We start from the raw sequence: 22,245 nt of genomic DNA, 5'->3' as shown, positions 1-22,245 counted from the left end.
GAAAAAGTAAAAACTCATTTTAACAGAGAATTAACATTAATAAACATGTTGTCTAAGACTATAAAGTGTTGGAACAACTTATCTTTTGATCAACGAAACTAAAACGTTCCTCCAAAACCAGCATCAAAGACTCGCTGCTGTTAGTTTCTGGCCATGTTATCATTAAGTCAGCTGGAAATCTCCAGGGCGAGGTGGACTACGTGCCCGGCTGGATTTGTCGCTGCAGAGCAGATCCAGCAGATAATCCAAGAAAGAAGGGCTCCCGTCTGAGCAGTGCTGGGTTTCCCCATCCCCTGAGGCCATGCTCTGACCACTCCGAGCCCCTGGAGAAGAGCCAGTTCACACCGAGGCGCCCACTTTCTGCTCTGTCTGCCTCGGCTAACACAGAAATGTATGTAATACACTAGAGACAGTGCCCCTTTAGTTATAGAGATCATATATAAGCAGGGCTAGTCTTGTGTAACACAAAAGGAAATTGTATTGTATGGAACATTTTAGATGGGGGCATGAATTGTGAATGACTTCTCTCCACTGCATCTCATTAAGAGCGAGTCAGGTCGTCTATATCAAAGACTCATCGCCCCGCTCATAGCAGCAGTTCACAGGTCGCTTCAATAGTAAAGTTCACAACAACGGGGTAATTTGCAGGTTGAATTGCTGGGATCAAAAGGCCGTGGCATCTCTAAAATAGCATGTCTGAACATGTTCAAGCAGAGAAAGGAAAGATAAGTCCTTGATTATAATTTAATGTTAGATTTTAGTCTTGTCTTAGTCCTTTGTTGTGTTTTATTTTTTGGTTTATGACTTCTACTAAAACACTTTTCACACTGCCAGGACGTTATTTGTCTATTAACGTCTGTCGTCATGAAGTGGTTTGAAAAACTGGTTCTGGCTTATCTGAAGGACATCACTGGACCCTTACTGGACCCCCTGCAGTTTGCTTACCGAGCAAACAGGTCCGTGGATGATGCAATCAACATGGGATTGCACTTCATCCTGCAACATCTGGACAAAACAGGGACTTATGTGAGGATCCTGTTTGTGGACTTTAGTTTGGCTTTCAACAACATCATCCCAACAGCCCTCCAGACCAAACTGACCCAGCTCTCTGTTCCTAGCTCTATCTGTCAGTGGATCACCAGCTTTCTGACAGATAGGCAACAGATAGTGAGACTGGGGAAATTCATGCCAAACAGCTGCTCCACCAACACTGGTGCCCCTCAGGGATGTGTTCTCTCCCCACTGCTCTTCTCCCTCTACACCAACGACTGCACCTCAAAAGACCTGTCAAGCTGTCAAGCTCCTGAAGTTTGCAGATGACACTACAGTCATTGGCCTCATCCAGGACAGTGACGAGTCTGCTTACAGACAAGAGGTTGAGCAGCTGGCTGTCTGGTGCAGTCTTAATAACCTGGAGCTGAACACTCTCAAAACAGTTGAGATGATCGTGGACTTCAGGAGAAACCCCCCTGAACTCCCCCCACTCACCATCATGAACAGCACTGTGACTACAGTGGAGTAATTCAGATTCCTGGGAACCACCATCTCTCAGGACCTGAAGTGGGACAATCACATTGACTCCATTGTTCGCCAGCTGAGGAAGTTTAACCTGCCACAGGAGCTACTGAAACAGTTCTACTCAGCCATCATTGAATCTGTCCTGTGCACTTCAATAACTGTCTAGTTTGGTTCAGCTACAAAATCAGACATCAGAAGACTACAGAGAACGGTTCGGACTGCTGAAAGGATCACTGGTGTTCCCCTGCCCACCCTTCAAGAACTGTATACATCCAGAGTGAGGAAAAGGGCTCAGAAAATCACTCTGTATCCCTCACATTAAAGTTACCTCATTTTTAGAACTTCTGCCATCTGGCTGGCGCTTCAGAGCCGCAAATACCAGGACAGTCAGGCACAAGAACAGTTTCTTCCCCCAGGCAATCTACCCCATGAACAGTTAAATGTTCCCCACTTATGCAATAAAAATGTGTAATATCCTTATATATATTTGTTACCCCTCCATCCTAGTACATCCCTGTATTTCAGTCTATTCTATTCCATTATAATCTATAGCACAACTGTTCATACAATTTATTTATTTTGCAATTTATTTTGCAATATTTGTCTTTTTTTCTGTCTGTGTTTTGTTGTTGTCTCTGTGTACTGGAAGCTTATGTCACTAAAACAAATTCCTTGTATGCGCAAGCATACTTGGCAATAAAGCTCTTTCTGATTCTGATTCTGATTAAAAAACAAGAGTGGACAATACCTGCATTGCGGAAGAACTGTCATTTTTCTGAAACATTGTTTTCTCCACATATCAAATAGCATGTCATGTGGAAATGGTAGAAATGACAGTGATGAAAATGACATTTTAAAAACTTTTGAAATAAAAAAACCTGACTCCTTTGTGTGGCTGAAAAAAATTTCACAGCTTGCATTTAACAATAATAATAAAACAAATACATCTCATATTTCACCATAAGCTCTATACGAACACTGTTGTTTCCTTAGTAACCAAGTATAATAACTTATTACAAAAAAAAAAAAATTGTTCATAAAACTTTCATGAAGGGAAACTGTTAGTCATCATGTGTGCCACAAACAGTTAACTTGTGCAAAACCATTATTAAAAAAAAGGTCTGAAAGAAGGGTAAAACAACAAAAAATAAGTAGTAAGTAAATAAATAAATAAAGTTGTAAATATATAAATGTAACTGCAAATAAATAACTAACAAACTAACTAAATAAATATCATTGTAAGTAAACAAATAAAATGTAATTGTAAATAAATAAATAAATAAATAAATAAATGTCAGTGCAAAAACTCTCCAAAACTGTCCAGTGTGATCTGCAAATAAAATAAAATAAAATAAAATTTGAATAAAAATCAACCCCTGGGAAATAACTGTGCCTCAAATATACTGAAACACCCATTAACATTGATTCAGCTCAATCTTCATGCACACTGGTATTTACCTCTCACGATGATGCAGACGACAGGCTCTAATAATAAAATGATGATATTTAAATTTAATTCTGCAGTGGTACCATCATTCTTTCTAAATTTATGCCTGCTCTGATTAACATTACCACATGATGATAGTCTCAAAACACAACATCAAAGAATTCCTCGTCTAAGCATGCCAAAGACCCGGAATAACCTCTGCTGTCTACTTCAGCATAAACTGCAGTCACTTCTAAGACACTTTGGAGAGATTCTTCAAGAGAAGTGCTGATCCAGAGTGCCGTACACAGTGACAAAGGGATAAGGAGTATGGCCTTCCCTAGAGAGAGGGACATTCTGCAGATAAGCTACTCAGAGGAGGAGGACATTGCCATGTGGTTTGTTGTGATATTGAGCACACAGTGATATCAGCAATGTTTGCCGGTATGAATAAAAAAGTTTGGAGAGACAATGTGTCCTCCTAGATGAAGTGTTACGCTGCGGGTGCAGTGATGATCACACACTCAGACTGCTGTATTGTGTTTCCACAACGGGGGATTTGACAGCTTTTTTAGACATGCTAGAACTCCAACTCACCGAGAGTTGGATTGCTGCCAGAGCTTGTCTTGCTTTACCCGTACTTTCATTTGGTTCGTAAGGTTCCTGAATAAATCTCCCTGTCTTTTTCTCACATTTAAAATTTCAGTAGTGGAATTTAAAACTACTTCCGCCAGCCACCGATTCAAATAATAAATTCACAGTTTAACAGCTGAGCCCAAGCCTTTGTTACTAATTCATAAACTAGTAATGAAGGAACATTGAGCTGCTTCATTGTAAGCTTATTGTATTACTGTATTAAAAGCTCACTGTATTATGTAGAGTACAATGAGAGAGATACGTCTGATACAGCATTCATTCTTCAGCTTAATCTCATATTCAAAATAAAACATTAGTTTGAAAGTATGCCGAGGAAAACGATATCTTTGTCGTACTATCCTTTCATCTGTTAAGGGTGATTTGTTATCTGTGTCTTACAAGGTGTTGTTAAAAGTAAAAATAACTTCCTTGTTTACAACCCTGTTTCAGTCTCTTTCAAAATAAAATTCTTTGCTAAGGACTAATAAGGGCAGTCTCTTATCGCTATCTAATGGCAGAACAATGAAATTAAACACAGACTGCTTCTCAATACCAAATACTATTGTTAAATACTACTATTATTTGTATAAAATATTATTTATTGAAAAATACATTTAATAAACACCAACAGCCATTATAAATTTTGCTAAGCAATTCAAAAGTACATAGGCAGCGCTCTGATACAACACTGAATTTAGATATAAATTATGAGATTTTGTCCTCAGCCAAAACTATTTGCTCTGGATCAAATAATCGATTAATGAGACCAAAGACTTCCTGTTAGATTTACCCAAAATGAATAGCCTATATCATGTTTAACCACTACAGTATAAATATATCAGACAGCTCTCAGTGGGTTCATAAGTGCTGAATGTCTCCAAAATGTCAAAGCAAATTTTCAAATAGATGTAATCTTTGTAAACATACAGCATATTTGAAATGTAAAAATCTTGCCTACATTCTCACCTGAAAACATTCAGAGACACAAAAACAGTGGTATTTGTAAAATTATAGTGGGTTTGGTTGTCCGCCATGACAGTCGCTGTGAGAAATGCCTCAAGCAGAGAGATACAAATGGTGAAACAAAATATTACATGGCTGAAAATGCCTCTCAGCTATCAGATTCAAGAACCAGAAGTAACTGTTTTGTATAAAATTCCTCTCACATTCATAAATTATCAGTTATTATTAAAACCATTACGCCTTTACTCAGCACTCTGAGTGTAAACAAACATAACAGCACTGTAACATGACAACAACATGAAGACCACTGGACACTGAGCGATGAGGAACACACACTCAGTGCTATTTATAAGCATCATTACTGTGTTGTTTAGTGCTGTGAGACTCCAGTGATGTTACAGGACACTGAGGGTTTGTAAGCAGATACCAGTAGAGAGAAAGCTGATGCCAACATAGGAAAACCATATTTCCTCTGTCCTGCTGAGCAAACAGGCCCAAATCCTCTAGAGACCTTCAAGTCCCCTGATGCTGAAGTAGATTCCCCAGAAATCAAAGAGAGACTGCATTCTTGTAATTTCTGAGCGAACCAGTGCATTTACAGCAGTGACATTTCAAAAAAGGAGATTGCTGAGGTGAACATATGGTCGTATGTCAATGTTGCACCAATTCATACAAAGACCTCAGGCAGGGTTAAAACACTTTTTACTGATTTATGCATGAACAAGGTCTATTTATAAACCATCTTGGGCCTCGAGGTCGGCTAAAACACGCTAAAGGAAAAGACAGATGATGTTATTGGTGCTCTAACCTCTCATTGGTATCTACTTCTTCCATCTCAGGCATCTGGCCGGTGGAACTCTGATTCATGTACCCGTAGATGCGGAGCGGCCCTGCGAAACGAGGAGAAACAGAGGTTACGATGATGGAGCGGTCAGGACACAGCATCTGTTTTAACTCATAAATTATTAGTTTATTTCACGCTGGCTGTTGTCATGATTTGCTGTTGTAGTTTCCTCTGTACAGATGACAAAAATAGCTGCTCAATGAAATTGGGTCAGCCTAAATTTAAAAGGAAGAAAAATACGTCAGCGGGTGATGTGTGTTATCTATTAACCCAGGGATCAATGTGAGAGACCGGCTGTAACATGGCAGGAAAAAAATTTACAACTGTTGTTGAATGTCAAGTGGGTAAAATGACATATGAGCTCAGCAGCCTGCTTATGTGAAAACAAGGAACGTGCTAGAAAAGTAAGTCCTTTCCAGGGGCTTAAAAGAGAAGAAAATGAATGCATAGTTTCTAGACCTTTTGACCAATACATAAGCATTTAAAAAATAACTTTACAAAGAATGCACTTAAAAAGAGCAACAATAATTTATATTCACTACAGAAATCTCCATGATATTCCAAGGCCTGGAAATTAAACATAAATGTTTTGTTTTTGCATGGGAACCCTGCTGATAGACTCTCAGTTGTTATTGGTTTAACTCAGATGCTCAACAAACACTGCTGATTGCAGGGGCGTGGAGAACTCAGAGTTAACGAGTTTGGAGTTTCTTCAAGTCTGTTATGAATTCAACCCCCAGGGCGCCGAACAATAAGTTCAAGGCTTACATAAAAACCTTAATGGTGGCCATATTTAAAACCAAGTTATACTCTGCATGGTCAAGGTAAATTAGGTCACTTACTGTATTGCATCGTACTTTATGATGAATATATAAAGGCTAATGAATATAGCCTTTTTCCTGCATTCATAAAAATATTATTTAAATAAAATCAAATAGATGCAAACAGTTAATAACAAACTATGCTTTTTTGAGTGCAGAATTCTTACCTGTTTTTACCTGTTTCATTACTATATGACTTACAAATATGTACTGCATTATGTTTATTAGTTTGTTTATGGTTAAAACTGTAAATTTTTCCATGATTGTAAATGGTTGTAAAATTTATATGCAATTCTAACACATACATCTTAAATTTAGGCCTAAATATTTTAAACTTTAATGTGTGCTGTTAAAAATTTTTTTTGCAATGATCTATGGAGTTTTATGGGAAAAGTTACAAACAATTTTGAAATGGGTAGAATCCCATTTATGGCCCCTCTTATTAATTTCTAAGGCATCCACAAACACTGATTGACTGTCGTATAACTTTGACAGAAATTCAGAGATATTAGATCCATAATATAATATTAAGAGCATCTCTGTGTTTCACAGAAGAAAGACGTATAGGTTTGAAATGACATAAATAACAAGCTATGAATGATAATAGAAATATAGCTAGTTTTCCTTTTTTCAACCTAATGTGAACATTTACGAGGTTACGAATACCATGTGGATCATAACAAAAAAAGCTCTTAAGACTTCACTCAAGTTCCAGGGGCACTTATGAGAGGTTTGATTTATTTAACTGGAGAGAGCTCCATGTCAAATGAATCGTCTCCTGTTTTCTTTCACATCTGAAGCAAGGAGATTTGTAACTGCAATAAGTGTCTGGGTTCGGCACATGCACAGACGTATAAATCCATGCTGGCACAATAACAGCAGCTCTGCAGTTGGGAAGCATGCCCACCTGAAACACACACACACACAGACAGAGAGAGTGAGAGGGTCTGGTAAAGGTTTACAGTAAACGTGGCTGGACTGGTGGGATTCTCATCATCATCAGCTCTGCCTGAGAGGAGAATTCCAGCATGAGCCCACCAACATAGATGTTACACCTCCAGACAGGACACAAGTCTCCCGGTTAGTGGTCAGTTACTCTGTTTTACATTCTCCTGATGTACAAACAGGCACATGAGGGGCTCTGCTGACTCATATACTGTACCCACTGACACACAGAACACTGCAGTGTTTCCTTCCTGAACAAATCTGAACTCCATTCATAAAGACAGTCACTTGCTTACTTTCTAAATGAATCAGCAGTTTTAAAGGAATTGTTTGAATGAATGATTCAATTAATCATTCATTTAGACAGGGATTCAGTTTTGGTGTCATACAGTATTTATTTATCCATAACTAGCCGAAACCAACCAAGGTATGAGCACAAAAAACACATGCAGCAAAATATTATTTCATTATCATTAGCAAAAAAATTCTATAATTTTTTAGTCAATATCGCACACCACTACATCCATCATTACATACATAAAGAGGATATGAGTTCTGACAACGTGAAGAAATGACTAAAGCTAACAGCACCTGAACCAGCTTGCCAAATGCCATTGGTTTTAGCACAACATATGCCAAACATACAGTACGCCAAAGTCATAAAACACAGACACGGTTTCTTGTAACTCACAGTCCCTTTCGATTTCTATTTGCTTGCAAGTGACTTCAATAGCCATTTAAAATGGGAGTGAATTAAATTAATCGGATGCTTATGAAATCTGAAAGCTACAAAATGTGTTTGGCCCACAAGGGGCTTTCTAATCTACTCTAGAGTGGCACGTAAAAATGGAAAAGAAAAAAAAAACTCCAGAGTATTCTCAATTCAGCTCCTTTAGAAGCAAATCTTGACATAGTTCAGAAAAGCAGTACAAACCACACAGCACAGTTTAATTAAAATATTATGTCTTTTAACCTTCAAGTAGAGACACATTCACAAAGCACGTGCAGAAGATGCACAGGATGCACAGGATGTTAAATATGGAGGTGTCATTGCTAATGTTAAGTGATACCGGACAAAGAATAATATTTCATTTTTTTGCAGTGATCAATGTCTTATCTGTATAGATACGCAGGATCATTGTGGTGAAAGTTTTCTTCTGTCTGCCTTTATCCGTCTCTAGTTACACTGGTGGAAGTAGTGCCGGTTTCAGGCGGCATGCCACAGACTCTGGCACATTTTCATATTGCAAGCTGGTGAAAAATGCTAGCTTTATTCTAAATGGCTGAGCACATGTTGATTTTTTTTTTAAAGGATCAGTGACCCTGTAAATGCTGACCCTGAAAATTTCAACTGATAGATTTGTGAGAGTAACAGACCAAAATTCAAGTTTTTTTTGCAAACTGGGCTTGTCATAATGAGAAAGCAGGTTTGACATCAAACATCATTGGTTATTGTGTGTCTTGTATGCAGCAGGTTTGAATATGTGCAAATGGCAATATTCTTTTGAGAGCTATAAATGTAAAAAAAAAAAAATTGAAAAAAAAAATATTGAAAAAATAATGACAGAATGTAAATTTCTTTGTTCATCAAACAAGGTATCTAGCACCTGCTTATTTATATAACTGTCAAATTTTAGATTTGTACTAAAATGAACTGTTTAGACGGACTCTTCTGGTCTATGTGGGAGGTTCTTGGCCAGAATAAACTGCAGAATTCATATTTTAAGCTAAATGATATGCATGATATGAAGTCAATATGAAACAGGACCTTACACTCCTTTTTTCTAAGTGAAACAGGATAGTCAACAAAGAAAAAAAATACTCAATTTTATCAGGAATTGACAGGGTCATGAAATGTAGGTGTTAGTAAGAGAGTTTCATGATGTCAGTTTAAAAGTAAATATATTTTGGAGGCAGAGCAAAGCATTTTAATAAATGATGAATTTTTATTTGGAACAGTGTGCACCAATGTTTATCTTTAAATGGACTTGAAGGCACTATATACTGTACATGTATAAAAAAATATAAAAACTATATAATTTCCACAAAAATATTAAACCGCATTTCCACATAAGAAATGTTTTCTTTGAGCAGCAAATCAGAATGATTTCTGAAGTCCGTGTGACACTGAAGACTGGAGTGATGATGATGAAAACAGGAATACATTATATTTTAAAATATAACCAAATAGAAAACAGTTATTTGAAATTGTAATAATTTTTTACATTATTACAGTTTTTCCTATATTTTTGATCAAATAACTGCAGCCTTGGTGAGCAGAAGATACTTTCAAAAACAAAGCATTTTACAGATCCCAAACTTTTATTATATTTTTCAATATCAGCACCAGTTTTTCAAAAAGTACGAGACACTAATCAGAGCAACATACATTCTTTCACGTGGATCACAGATACATGACTCTTCACAGGTAAACTCAATCTCCTGGCTCAGAATTGAAGGATCTTTTAAATTTGAGGCACTGACTCAGCCACCCACTGAAAACTGAGAGGGCCTTTCAAACTTTCCTCCATCTCAATAAACCAGGCCTCGCTGAGTCAGCCCTCTCCAGCGGGCAGCTTGAATTAACGCTGGAGACCGTCTCCCAGATGTGAGGAGGGTCTCCAGCACCTGAGGTTCTCCCAGCACAGTGCTCTGCGAGTAATGGAGAGAGAAATGAGTGCAGAGAAACGCTCTCGTTTCCAAATGAGCCTCATCGTTATGCTTGAGGCTGTGTAAAGCTCAGAGGAATTTCACATTTCATTTAAATGCAAATTTTGGGTTTAATGATGATCTGGGGCATCTACTCTTAAAACCTTGCATCTGCCGATTCTCTGGAACGTATTTTTAGTGCCATTCATTTGTCGTTGGAGTTGTTCTATATTTTCATTTTTCACCTTCACTTTTTCTTTGTAAATTACTAATTGTTTACAGTTTAATGCCATAGATTGGACATTTATAGAAACATTTCCAAACATTTCTCAGAAAAATCGTTTAAATAGCTTGTTTATTTTTTGTATCGCGTGCTGAATGAGAATCAATTTTTTGTTAAAACACATAGATGTGTCTGCTCGGGAATTGTTATGTAATATCTTTTTGAAGCCGGTCAATAGTGTTGAGTGCTGTAACGGGAAATAAATGATGGAAGATAAATTTCCCACAATAGCAGGTACAACTTAAACTGCACTCGAAAAACACTCAGCGTGCCGTCACTCTTTAGAAGAGACATATTAAACCACTCCATGCAGCTATTACTGAGCAGTGACCACCAGATCTTTGAATAGTAGGAAAAAAGAAAAAAAAATCAGACATGAGACCACTTTAATATCTCAATTATGTCTTCTTGATGCTAGTGAGATCAAATTGAGAGCAAAAACATCTTCTTAGCCATATTCAATATCTGCATTTACACTATACTTGGCGAAACAACCCAAGGTAGATGTACTAATCTAGGAAAACATCCACCTGGGATAATAAATCTGTGCACTTACATGACAGACGCAAATACATGTATAGTATCTGATTAATAACAGATTTATTTCCACATATAAATAAGGTCTGAAACCGATCTGAGGATGTCAAAATCCATGTGCTTTATCTTGCTTACATCTGTGCCACATGGGAGGAAAAACATTGGAATTGGGTCACTTGAACCATGTAATGTAAAAGCTGCTAATATGAAAACTCAAACATTTCACATCAAATACTTCCAAGACCAAATGACTAATTGAGTAGCTCTAAAATGAGCTCTAAAACGTATGGCTAATAGCAAAAATCCATATAGATAGTTTTAAAATCCACATCCGATTTTTCTGGGTTGCTGTAGAAGTATTGTTCCTTGTTATAGTTTGTTAATTTCAACATTCACTAATAGATTTTTACATTTTAAAGTTACTTATGTTAACATAAGTTAATGAACTATGAACAGCGCTGTTTTCACATCTCTTATGTCACACTGCCATGCTTTTGCTCCTTTCGTTCAAGCATTGCTACCATCTTGTTCTTCAGTAGAATGTAAAATTCACTGTCTGTCTTGCTGCTAGAAATTGTTTTGTACACTGTAATGTATGTACCATAAAGAGGTTTAATTTTAAAACGCTTTCTTTAAAACGCATTTTATGTCTTCATCTTTGCTTATGCTGTGAAAAGCTATTATTCATGCGATAAAAACCGTCTGGATGTACATTATCCCTTACATTGTATATGACTATACATAAACGAGCAATAAATATTCTGTGAGGGCTTCCATTAGCTATGACTGGAAGTATAAGATGACTCATCCACAGAAAATCTGACCTAGATGAATTGGAACACTTCATCTGGATTTTAGAAATGTATGTAAATAAATGCAAGTGTGTTAAATCCTCTAAATTTCTGGGCCAAAGATGTATTTAACTGAGAGACATTCAAGTTTATGGGAAATAAAAATTTATTTCCAGTTTAAACACAACTTTGAAATATTAACCATTAATATATGATAACAAATTATAATAAACCAACAGAATAAGATTTATTATAAATAGAATAAAAGATTTAAAACATCCTCTGACAGCATATGCTAAAACAAGGACATTATGTTTATGGGAAATAAATAGAGTGCAGTGCTACTCAACAACTATATATTAGGTATAAAAATGGCCTGTCAAATGCAAACAGTAGCACAGCTGGACCTGAACAAGGTAATTTCTCCAGTCTGAGATTAAATACAACTTCAATATATCTTCCTAGTAAAGGGCACACATCCCTGCCTTAAAAAGATTTTTATCAGACATTCAGCATGTAATCTTGGTAAATTAGCCGGTAACACTCTGGTGATTTCACAGATCCTACTGCTTTCTAGAGAGGCCTGTAAATAGCCCTGGCTTGTGCCAAAATCAAGTCATTTCTCTGAGAACAATTTAGTCACTGTGTCTAATTCAATAGTGGATGTCATGGTTTTACAATCTTAACACCTCCTGGTATTTTATGACCAATTACCGCCCGTCTGGGTTCCTTGATGTGTCAGAGGCTGAGAGCAGAGTCCAAGGACTCCCATATTGTGTAGCGTTTCCTTTGAGCAAACCACCGTCACCGACCACACACTCTACTGTAGGCCACGAGATAACCAAAAACACAACCTCTGCCTGTGTTTCAAAATACTACCTAGCTAGAAAACATACATGGGCTTTAAAGATATATTTGAATTGTTCTGACAGCACTTTTGAAGCAAGTAGGGTATAAAAGTATAATTCACTGTACTGTATAATGCAAAGTATCACAGAATTTGGCAAATTTTGGAAGAATAAATCAAAAGTAGGGCTGTGCACTTAATCTAACTGTGATTTGGATTAGTGAATAATACAACAATACAAACACTACTACATTTCGAGTAAATCACTCGCATACAAGACTAAATCTTCACTCTGGGGGACTAAATTATGTCTAATATTAGCAAATTGGCTAATAAATTCTCACTTAGCCAGTGTGTGAGTTGGAGGATAAGTATACGTTTAGCACGGATACAGTTTCACTCGCCGAACACACTGACTGAGCGCTTCAGAGTTTCACTCTCCGATGAGAGATCCGTGCTATTATCAGTTCATCTCAATGGATGCGCAGTGCACCTGTATTTAATGTACCGTAAACTCTAGTGTGAAGGCGCACGACTCGCAGTCATGAGAGAGAGAATTGACATGTAACCAATATTCTTTGTTGTATTTTCCTGTCAAAATAACAGCGTTCCTTTGGAATTCTTCAGCTTTTAAGAACTGCTGCTTTCTCTGCTAGTGGGCGGAGGTTGTGCTTATGAGAAGGCGGTATTATTGTTGGCTGGCACTCACCTATTATCGTCCCTGTATTGATTTCAGCAAATCAGTTCGAGATAATGCACACAACCGGATCAATATTCATGAATCAAGCAGCTCATTAAACCTTAGTGCGTTTTATATTTTTTCTTATAAGTAAAAATCATATTATTATCTTATCAGGATTTTTGTTAGTTTTGCCCATTTTTTTTGTTTGTTTTTTTTTTTTACAGAAACACTGAATGACCAAAAAAGCACCACCACCAGTCCTAAATTCAGTTAAATTTTAATTCTAATTACTAAAGTTCTATCATTACATAATACTTGATTATCATACTATAATGCTTGACTGACTGATGTTAAGAGTGTACTTTCAGATATTTAAAAAACTGTGGCATTTAACAAACATTTATTATATAGTCTGGCGAGTAAACTAAAAAATTTACTAGCCAATGGTGATTCAATTGCCAAGGTGTCCGTAGAGGGTGTCTGTGTGAATGAATGCCGCAGTGTTGTCTTCTTCAATCACTCAGTCATGCGTGACACTCATAGTGTTTTCAGTGTCTGCTGTCTCACCATATATAAAGATTATCCATGAACTTCATATCTAGAGCTAATCTGAGAGTCACTTAATGGGCATTTCATCATTTCATTTGAGAAAAACCATCATCATTTTAAATACTGCACACAGAAACTTTACAACAACCTGTCAAAATAAATGTTCAGAAATTGCAACAGAAATACAAACCTGTAAAGTTTTGTTGTGCAAAACTTTGTCTGCCAAAGATTATAATTTTTTCCATTTTAAAAGATGTACTTATATATATTTTTAGTATTTTTTTGCCTTCATTTAACCTCCGTTTCTATAATAAATTTGTTTTGAATAATAAATACTGAACAATTAAAAAAAAAAAACTGAAAAAAAGAAAACATTTCAGAGGGCCCTATTATTATAAAAAATATTATGTTGTTTTTCAGTTTCAATTTCAGTTAATTAGACTTGATTCACTTAATTCAACTGATTGCTAATGAAAATTTTATTAAAATCCAGGAAAACTAAAAAGTAAGACACAGAACTTGTAAAAAATGATTGAATTAATTTCATAGAACCCTAAGAAGTTTTGTTAAACCTTTAATAAATTGTTGCTAATATGTATAAGTTCCATGATTTTAATGAATTAGACATGTTTTTTTTTTATACTAAAATTAAATGTAACATTTTCTCACTGGAGTCCAGAAAAATTAAAAAGGAAAAACATAATTTGAAAAAATAAAATAAAATAAAATGTTACTTAGGAAAAAAATTAACTTAAAATTAATTAATGATAGACATAATTTTTTGGCCATCATAGCTCAGCCACTTCGGTCACAGACCAAATCTGAATCAGCATTTTTTTTTGAGGGTTAAATATAATGTTATGATGCCCAACAAATGCTGCTTAGCTGGAAGCTGAATGAGCTTTGAAACAGCCCCTGAGTACAGGGACTCTGAACGGTATGAACATGAAAAGATCCAGAGCAAAGAATAACTCCATGAGAGACTCTAGGTGACAAATTATTCATCAGAGCGGCCAGTCAAGCATGTCTTCTCAGTGGGTTTTAACTGTCATCCTGTCCTCAAAAGCCCAGTGAGAGGCATTTCAGAAGTAACATGTTACTTTGCATCTTGCAGTTGCTTTATGGTTCAGCTGGTCAACACAAGGGAGTCCTTGCTGTGATAAATTCACTTTCTTGTACATGAACTCAAGGCAAGCTGTTTATTTTGATCTGCACCCACTTACGTATGTATACACTGAACTGAAGTAAATGCTTTCACAGATTATATTCCTCAAACAGACCCCAAAGTAAAAGCCTTAATAATAAAATAAAATTATAAGCACAGACAAATGGGATTGTTCCGATGCTGCAATTACTGCCTCGGGCAGGCAGAGAAAATAAAATGCTGATTTGAAATGAGCATGCTGATTGTCTTGCATCTTAAACGGATAAAATGGATAAGGTGTACCAAAAAAGTAATGCTCTCTATATGTCCTCTGGCCAGATTATAACCTTGCAAAATGTGAGAATGATTTAGTGCAGTCAACAAATTTCCTCTGAGAACACACTCATTTTACTATTCTGTTAATCAACCGAGACTGTCCATGTGGGAGCTCATCTGTTATTTGATCCACTTATTATTTGCAGTAAAGTGTGAAACCAAGATTGAAGTAATGTAATTCATGGAATTGGCTGAAATTAATTTCAGAATGTTTGCAGTCATCATTTGCACACTGCTCTGTCTAGGGTTGCCAACTTTTTACAACCAAAAAAATGGGACAGGAAATGGAAAACTGTCAGTATGGACATGTTGTTACATAAATGAAAGGTGCTGTATGTAATGTTTTTACTACTAAATCACAAAAATACCTTAATATGTTTGCAGATATTTAGGAAGCATGGTTCACATACTTGCTTTTCTGAAAAACAATTCTACAGCCAGTTATTCTACTTTGAAACGTGTGTTCTGTGTCGGAATGTCTGTTTTTGTTTTGGCCTGTGTGATTCCACCCACTGCTACTTTACCCAATAGTATTTCAACACTCTGGGTTGCCAGTTGTTGAAGAACACAGCATTTTGCAGCCATGTAAGCCAGCAAACGAGCTGGGCGAGTGATTGCAAATTCTGCCTGACCTAAAATCCCCCGGCATCCATCTAAAAAGCTCTATGACCATAGGAATATAAAAAAAGTTGATAAATCAACTCATCAACTTACAGTGTAGAGCTCATCATCAATCTGGCAACCTGTGTGAGCATCAAGTCTGAGGAGGAGGGATGGGAGAAACAGCTCTCTCTAATATTTTTCATTTGGACTGCAGAACCTCTAGCTGTCAATATTACATACTACAACTTTACATGTGGTGGAGATGGATGGATTTGCCGAAACATGCTGAAAATGTGAAATAATTTGTTGTTGAGACAAATTTCACAGCAATAATTTTTTTCTACAGAATTTCACAAAAATACAGCTTGATTTGGAAGAACACACAAAAAAATTCATTTTGATATTAAAATTTTTCACTGTCTTCACTGACACCTAAAACATTATTTCTGAGGCAAAATTGTAGTTTATGGATCAGAGGATCAGTTGTAACTTGAATAAAAACTGATATTTTGGGCATTTTCATATGAAATCTTAAATATATATATATATATATATATATATATTATACACACACATATATACACACATATATATACAAAATATTAATGTATTTATTACAAGACATATTTAAAGGGGGTGCATTAAAAAATGGAAATCTGATTTAGTAAAAAAAAATAAACTGAGACATAGAAGTGCCCACAGCTGAAAAAGACAAAAAGCGACGTCCTGCCTAACACAGGACAATTTTCAAATTAGGCTTGTCATCATTCACACCGATCCTGCAAATTAGCCCAGATTTGAGAGATGACTATTTATGTGTCCTTACAAAAAGTTTAAGCAATCCTTTTTTCTTCTTCACCAATAACTGCAATATCTTTTGTAATTTTCTGTCATATCATTTCAATTCATGGAGGGTTTAATAATAGCAACCACGTTTCTCAGCTCTCCTATCTACTGAGCTGAGATCTCAATTTGCAGGCACTGAAGGTGAGCTCCTGCCAGTTTCATACATCAGTGAACGACGTCAGGACAGATATTGCTCTAGCTTGCCTGCCTGGACTGAAACGGCAGACTAATGCCAGAGTGATATTCAGTGATATATTTTAAAATCAATCCTGCTGAAATTTTACTCCGTAGCTTTACTGCAGATGTTTAGCTTGTGTAGTGGAGCTCAGAGGTTACATGAATATATATGCTTCCAAACCCATAATCCTTAACTGAGCGTGACCAAAGAACTCGCTGTTACCACGGAAATGGAAATCACGACAAAAGAGCTCATCAGTGACTGCTCACTCCCATGAAGCACTGCAAATGACGTCATTCTCCTGATGTCTTTTCACAACTTTCTTCAAAACAAAGTTAGTGATGTTGTGATTCATCTCAGAGATGGTTGGTTTGGTTGATGGCTTGAAACGCTTTACTGAAGAACTTACTGAAATGGAGAAAATGAATGAGAAGAATACTTCCAGAACAAAGACAGCTGGAAAAGCGGGCGGTACTGTAGGCGCTCTATTATCTGCTCGAGTCTACCTGCAAACCTCAATACTTTTTTGACTGAGAATTGGCATCTTTAAAAGTACATTCTGAAAATGAATCATCACAGCAACCAGTGATTGTGTTGTGGCTCTTTACTTACGTAAATGTGCTAAGTGGCTGAACATGAGGATGTTTGACAAATGCATGAATGTAAGCAGGAAAGAGTTATCAACACAGATGATTCTCCTTTTTTTTGTTCAGAAACAATTAGTAGAGATGTAGCTAATTCATTATTGTGGCAGTCATAATCATAGTCTTAACTATACATTTTTCTTCTCAATGAAGAAGGGTACAGCAATCAAAGAAGCACTGCAGATCTATCTACTTTAATGCTTTAGTATTTCAACATGTTAGACCAGAAAATGTTATATAACAAATCACAGAAAATTCTTTTGTTACCTTTCCTCTTTAGAATCACCAAAGGAAACCCACCAAAAAATTATTTGTATTCATTTTTTTTTTTTTTTTTGTTTGATATATTATAAGAATAATGTGGTGTGATGAAATTATTGGAGTAATTATTATAATAGATGCAAAGTGATGTACAAAACTGTACACACTGGCTTAATTTATTTACACAAAACTGTAATGTACTGTAACGTACGGAAACCAGTTTCCTTTTTTATCTCACAATTCTGAAAAAAAAAATAGAATTCTAAAAAGAAATGTCAGAACTGTGAGATATAAAATCCTAATTGTCTCTCTCTCTCTTTTCCTTTTTTTATTATGTGGTGGAAATAAACAAACAAAAAGAACTGTGATATGTACGTTCATGTGTAATAACTTGGAATTGTAAGATAAAAGTCAGAATTGCAAGAAAAATTCACAATTATTTTTTTTATTTTTTATTCTGTGGTGGAAACAAAGAAACAAAAAAAGAACTACGATACGAAAAACTAAATTCTAAGATAAAAGTCAGAATTGCAAGATAAAAAGTCGCAATAACTTTTTTAAATGTTTTTATTCTTTACTCTGTGATGGAAACAAACAAACAAACAAAAAAGAACTGTGATTTGCAAACTAGATTTTGCTAGAGCACATATCTTGCAATTCTGTTATATGTCTTTCAATTCTGATTTTTTTTCTCTCTTGATTTCTTATTCTGTGGTCAAAACAGGCTTCCATAGTAATGCTTTGAAATCTTATGCTGAGCTTACAGAGAAAGATTTCAATATATTTTTAAGAATCACAATGATTTAGTAGGGATGTGTGGAAAAGCAAAAGCATCCTTTGGGCCGCTTGGAGTATTTTATTCCATCTTCATTGTAAAACAAATCATCCACACATTAAACATTTCAGGGGGATCCATTCATTAAATCAAGTTTGTTTAAAAGAATTTGCACAAAGCAAAAAGCCTGACAAAATACGCCAATCTGCAAACCCTATTTGTGCTGCACATCCAAATGGATTTAATGGATGAAGCCCGGAGGGGGGTAAAAGCTCAGGGGAATCCATTTTCACGTCGGGAAGTGGGCTGTAGCTCTAAGTGTTTATTTTCTGGAGTCAGCGGGTGCGGAGGACGTGGTGGCATCTCTTATAGGGGTTATAAAGCTGGTGCACTTCTGAAGGGGTAAACTATGATGATTTTTCTCTTGCCTTTCTTCAGAGGTAAATACTTCACAGTTTGCTGTCTGGGTTTCATGCACTCCTAGTCTAAGTGTCAGATGTGGAGTTTTTGGATTGCTGCAGACCTGGAATTCAGACTCTGTGCAAACTCGTGTGGAGAGCAGACGCGACGAGAAGACTTGGATGGATTGCGGAGCGCTGTTTTTGTTAGGGTTAAAGCCAGGCTGCTTTATCTGAGCTAAGAGCAGTTGCAGAGGCAAAGCGATGTGCAACGGAACTGCACAGCACTGTATAACAATATGCAGGGATCAGATACAAGCAGCTGGAGGTGCCGGATTTATCAGGTAGCAAGCAGCTCCCTAAATCTAACTACAACACCCGGTGGCATGGATTTACATATCACCCTGAAATAATGACTTTTCTTGGAATCAGCTGAGATGACGCATTGCTCTGCATGAATTAAAATTCCGATGCACAATGCAAGGAAAATAAAATCAACTTTCGACTATTTGGACAAAGAGGTCACCTTCAAGAAAGAGCAACCGATTATGTAGCGCACAAATGGCAAGAGAAAGGCAGCTTTATTGAGCCCTGGCCACAGTAAAAGTACTTGCAATAAAAAAAGTGTAATTATTAAGGTCTACTGGTATTATGCAGAACAAATATTATCCTTACTGTGTCAATACCCCACTCATTGACTGCTGCCCCCATAAGTCATGTCGCATACTTCTGTCTCCTAACCATGCAAATTAAAGTAAGATTTGCATTTGCATTGGTTAAGATCTAAAGCATACGAAACGTTTTAACATTCCTGAACGCACTTATAAACTGTAGATTTCTTCAGTTGAGTCCAGAGACGACTGACAGAGATAAATCAGCGTCAGGGTCGGCCACATTTACGCAAGCCAGGAGAGCATGCGGAAGCGTAAGTGCTTCGTTCCTGGGTTTGTTTTCTGTCCACCGGCAGGCGAGAGCTGACAGCAGCAAGCTTGTTTTTTCCAAGTCTCCTAAGTAGTGTTGGTGCACGGCAGAACAGCAAGCACAGATCGAGTGAGACTTTAATTAAAGCTTATTTTTTGATAAACAATTTAAAAATCATTTTGCAACTCCTAGAGTGTTTTACAGACAAACCTTAGGTACATTTCCTGAACTAATATGCACACTGGAAATCGATGTCAAATACTTAATTGTCTAGTTTTGCATCTCTCTTACTATTGATTTCCTTTAAGCACACGTTCAAAACAAACTCAAGCCTTTATCTTGGAAAAGGGCCCAGATGCTACAGTACCAAATATGTCCTATCGTTTACAGAGAGATCTGAGTGGATGTTTTCAAGCAAGCAAAGCCAAAATTCAAAGCATATGACGACTTACACACAGAACAAGAACTATTTGAAATTGTTAAAGCAGTGGCGTAATTGAGTCCATAAAACAACTCTGTTTAGTACATACTACTCCAGTGCCGATGTCTCTAAGCCACTGTAAAAATGTACTTTCTCAGAAATAACTAACTAGAGCCTTTTAGGCCCCCTCCTAATAACGGTGCTTTCGTGGCTCCAGCGCTGCAGGAGAGGGTCTGCTGTGATCTTCTCTGATATGCACTGTAATGCTGCTGGACATCATAAGCCTAATGAAGAGAACTCAAGGTGTTTCTGTGGGTTCATGCCTCCTGTGAGTCCCACTCTAATACTGTGGCCATCAGTCCTCTGATATCTCACACTAGGCACCAGAGCCCCTGGATTTTTTCAAAGCTGCACCGCTGTAAATGACTGTGAAACTGTAATAGGAATTCTTATTCAGGAACATCAATAACCCAAAGGACAAACAGGCTGTTTAGCTGAAGGAAAATCAATATTACATGAATATTTACATGTACAGTATGAATATATGTATTTTAAATCTGAAAGATGTAAAAAGAATGAACTAGTAATCATTTTCTCATAATTTTGCAGCATGAAATGACACAATGCTGTTATTAGAAACCTAATTTTTATGATGTTTTCTGTGAATTCAAGAACAATAGGTTGCAAAATGTATAACTACATTTTAAAACATTATTTTACAGTTTTTCTGCATGTCCTGAGAAAAGCAATGAGAAGTCCAAGACCTTGCATGATTTGTTGTAACATAAATTATTACTCTAATTTATTAATTAAAAAAATATAAATTTGAATAATTAGTAAAAAAAAAAAAGTAATGCATCATTTTATTTATATCTAAATTCTGAAAGAAAATCAATAATAATAATAAAGTAACTTGTTTTACTTAAATAAAAATATTTAGAATCACTGAGTCAACAGAAATATATTAATTTATATCAACAACAAAACTAATTTTAAGTTAAGTTGCTCCAAACCGGTATTATTTTTTTCTCCCGATGAACACAAAAGAAGATATTTTGATGCATGGTAGCCATTGACTTTTATAATATTTTCTCAAAAATATCTTCTTTTGTGTTCAACAGGAGACAAAAAAACTCATAAAGGTTTGGAACAACTTGAGGGTGAGTAAATGATGACAGAATTTTCATTTTTGGGTGAACTATCCAATTAAAGAAAGCAAAAAAAAAAATGTAATGTAATGTAATGTAATGTAATGCTTTTTAATGTAACAATTTTGAAACTTTTTAGAGTGGATTAGAATAATTTAAAAAATATTCGGACAAACAGAGAGTGAAGTGAGACAAGACACAACCCTTTGTTTACACTGATAAAATTGTGCCGCCACCTCATTAAAACCTCCCAAGTCTTCCTAATACTGCAGTAATTTAAACACTGAGACCATTAACACTGCTCTAACACACTGTGATTGACAGCAGTGAACTGAATCTTCAAGTTTTTTTTCTAGTCTAGACCAACCAATGATCTTTCCACTACAAGCTGATCGACACGAGGCACAGAGAATGAAAATGGAAAACTTTATTTAATGGATTTACACCTTGTGGTCAGAAAAAGATAAAACAGAAGAGAAAATTGATTCGGAAGCTTCGGGAAATGTAAAGCGAGCAGCATGTTGGCATCAGCCGAGCTTCACCTTTGTTTTAAGGCTCTACGTGGGGCCCTAATGCAATGTAAAAAAAGAGCTTATCGATCTTCTGGCCAGAGCTCCCTACTAAGCCATCTATCAAAACACATTCGTTCCATGCTTGGGACGCTAATATTGACCGCTGCACTCACTATTGCATAAAGGCGAATTAACCTAGGAGATCTCTGGATAAGTGATGAACTCCTCCTACTGCTAACGGTCTGAATATCAGCACAGAGGACTAGTTTTAAGACACACTACCCGAAGCATCCCACAAGATGATCATTTAACATAAAATGAGAGTTGTAACTGAACATGTGACACAGACAAGCTGCCTATATCCTTCCAGGTGCTGAAAAAAACCCAGTTCATGATACTCCCATCCAGGGGGTTTGATGCTTTTTTTTAATTGGCTACTCTTTTTTGCGCAATAAAAAGCCAATTAAGTGCTGCTTCGTCATTGACATTTGCAGGTTTTATTTCCTATTGGATTGTAGGTAAACATCCACCTCATCCAGGCTCTTTTTGTTTTTAGTCTTATGAAAT

General features: G+C 36.4%; 1 protein-coding gene across 3 annotated transcripts in view; it reads right to left on the bottom strand.

Moving 5' to 3' along the window:
* The window catches only part of htr4 (5-hydroxytryptamine receptor 4), a 95,693-nt gene that overhangs the window by 70,896 nt on the left and 2,552 nt on the right, over positions 1–22,245 (bottom strand). For all 3 annotated transcript variants that reach the window (XM_042738606.1, XM_042738605.1, XM_042738607.1), the window contains exon 2: positions 5,352–5,433. In XM_042738606.1, coding sequence (XP_042594540.1) covers positions 5,352–5,433 — 82 coding nt within the window. The remainder of the gene's footprint in view (positions 1–5,351; positions 5,434–22,245) is intronic.

Source organism: Cyprinus carpio, chromosome B14 (genome assembly GCF_018340385.1).
Source record: "Cyprinus carpio isolate SPL01 chromosome B14, ASM1834038v1, whole genome shotgun sequence".
NCBI lineage: Eukaryota > Metazoa > Chordata > Actinopteri > Cypriniformes > Cyprinidae > Cyprinus > Cyprinus carpio.
This window is presented reverse-complemented; position numbering and strand designations above follow the sequence as displayed.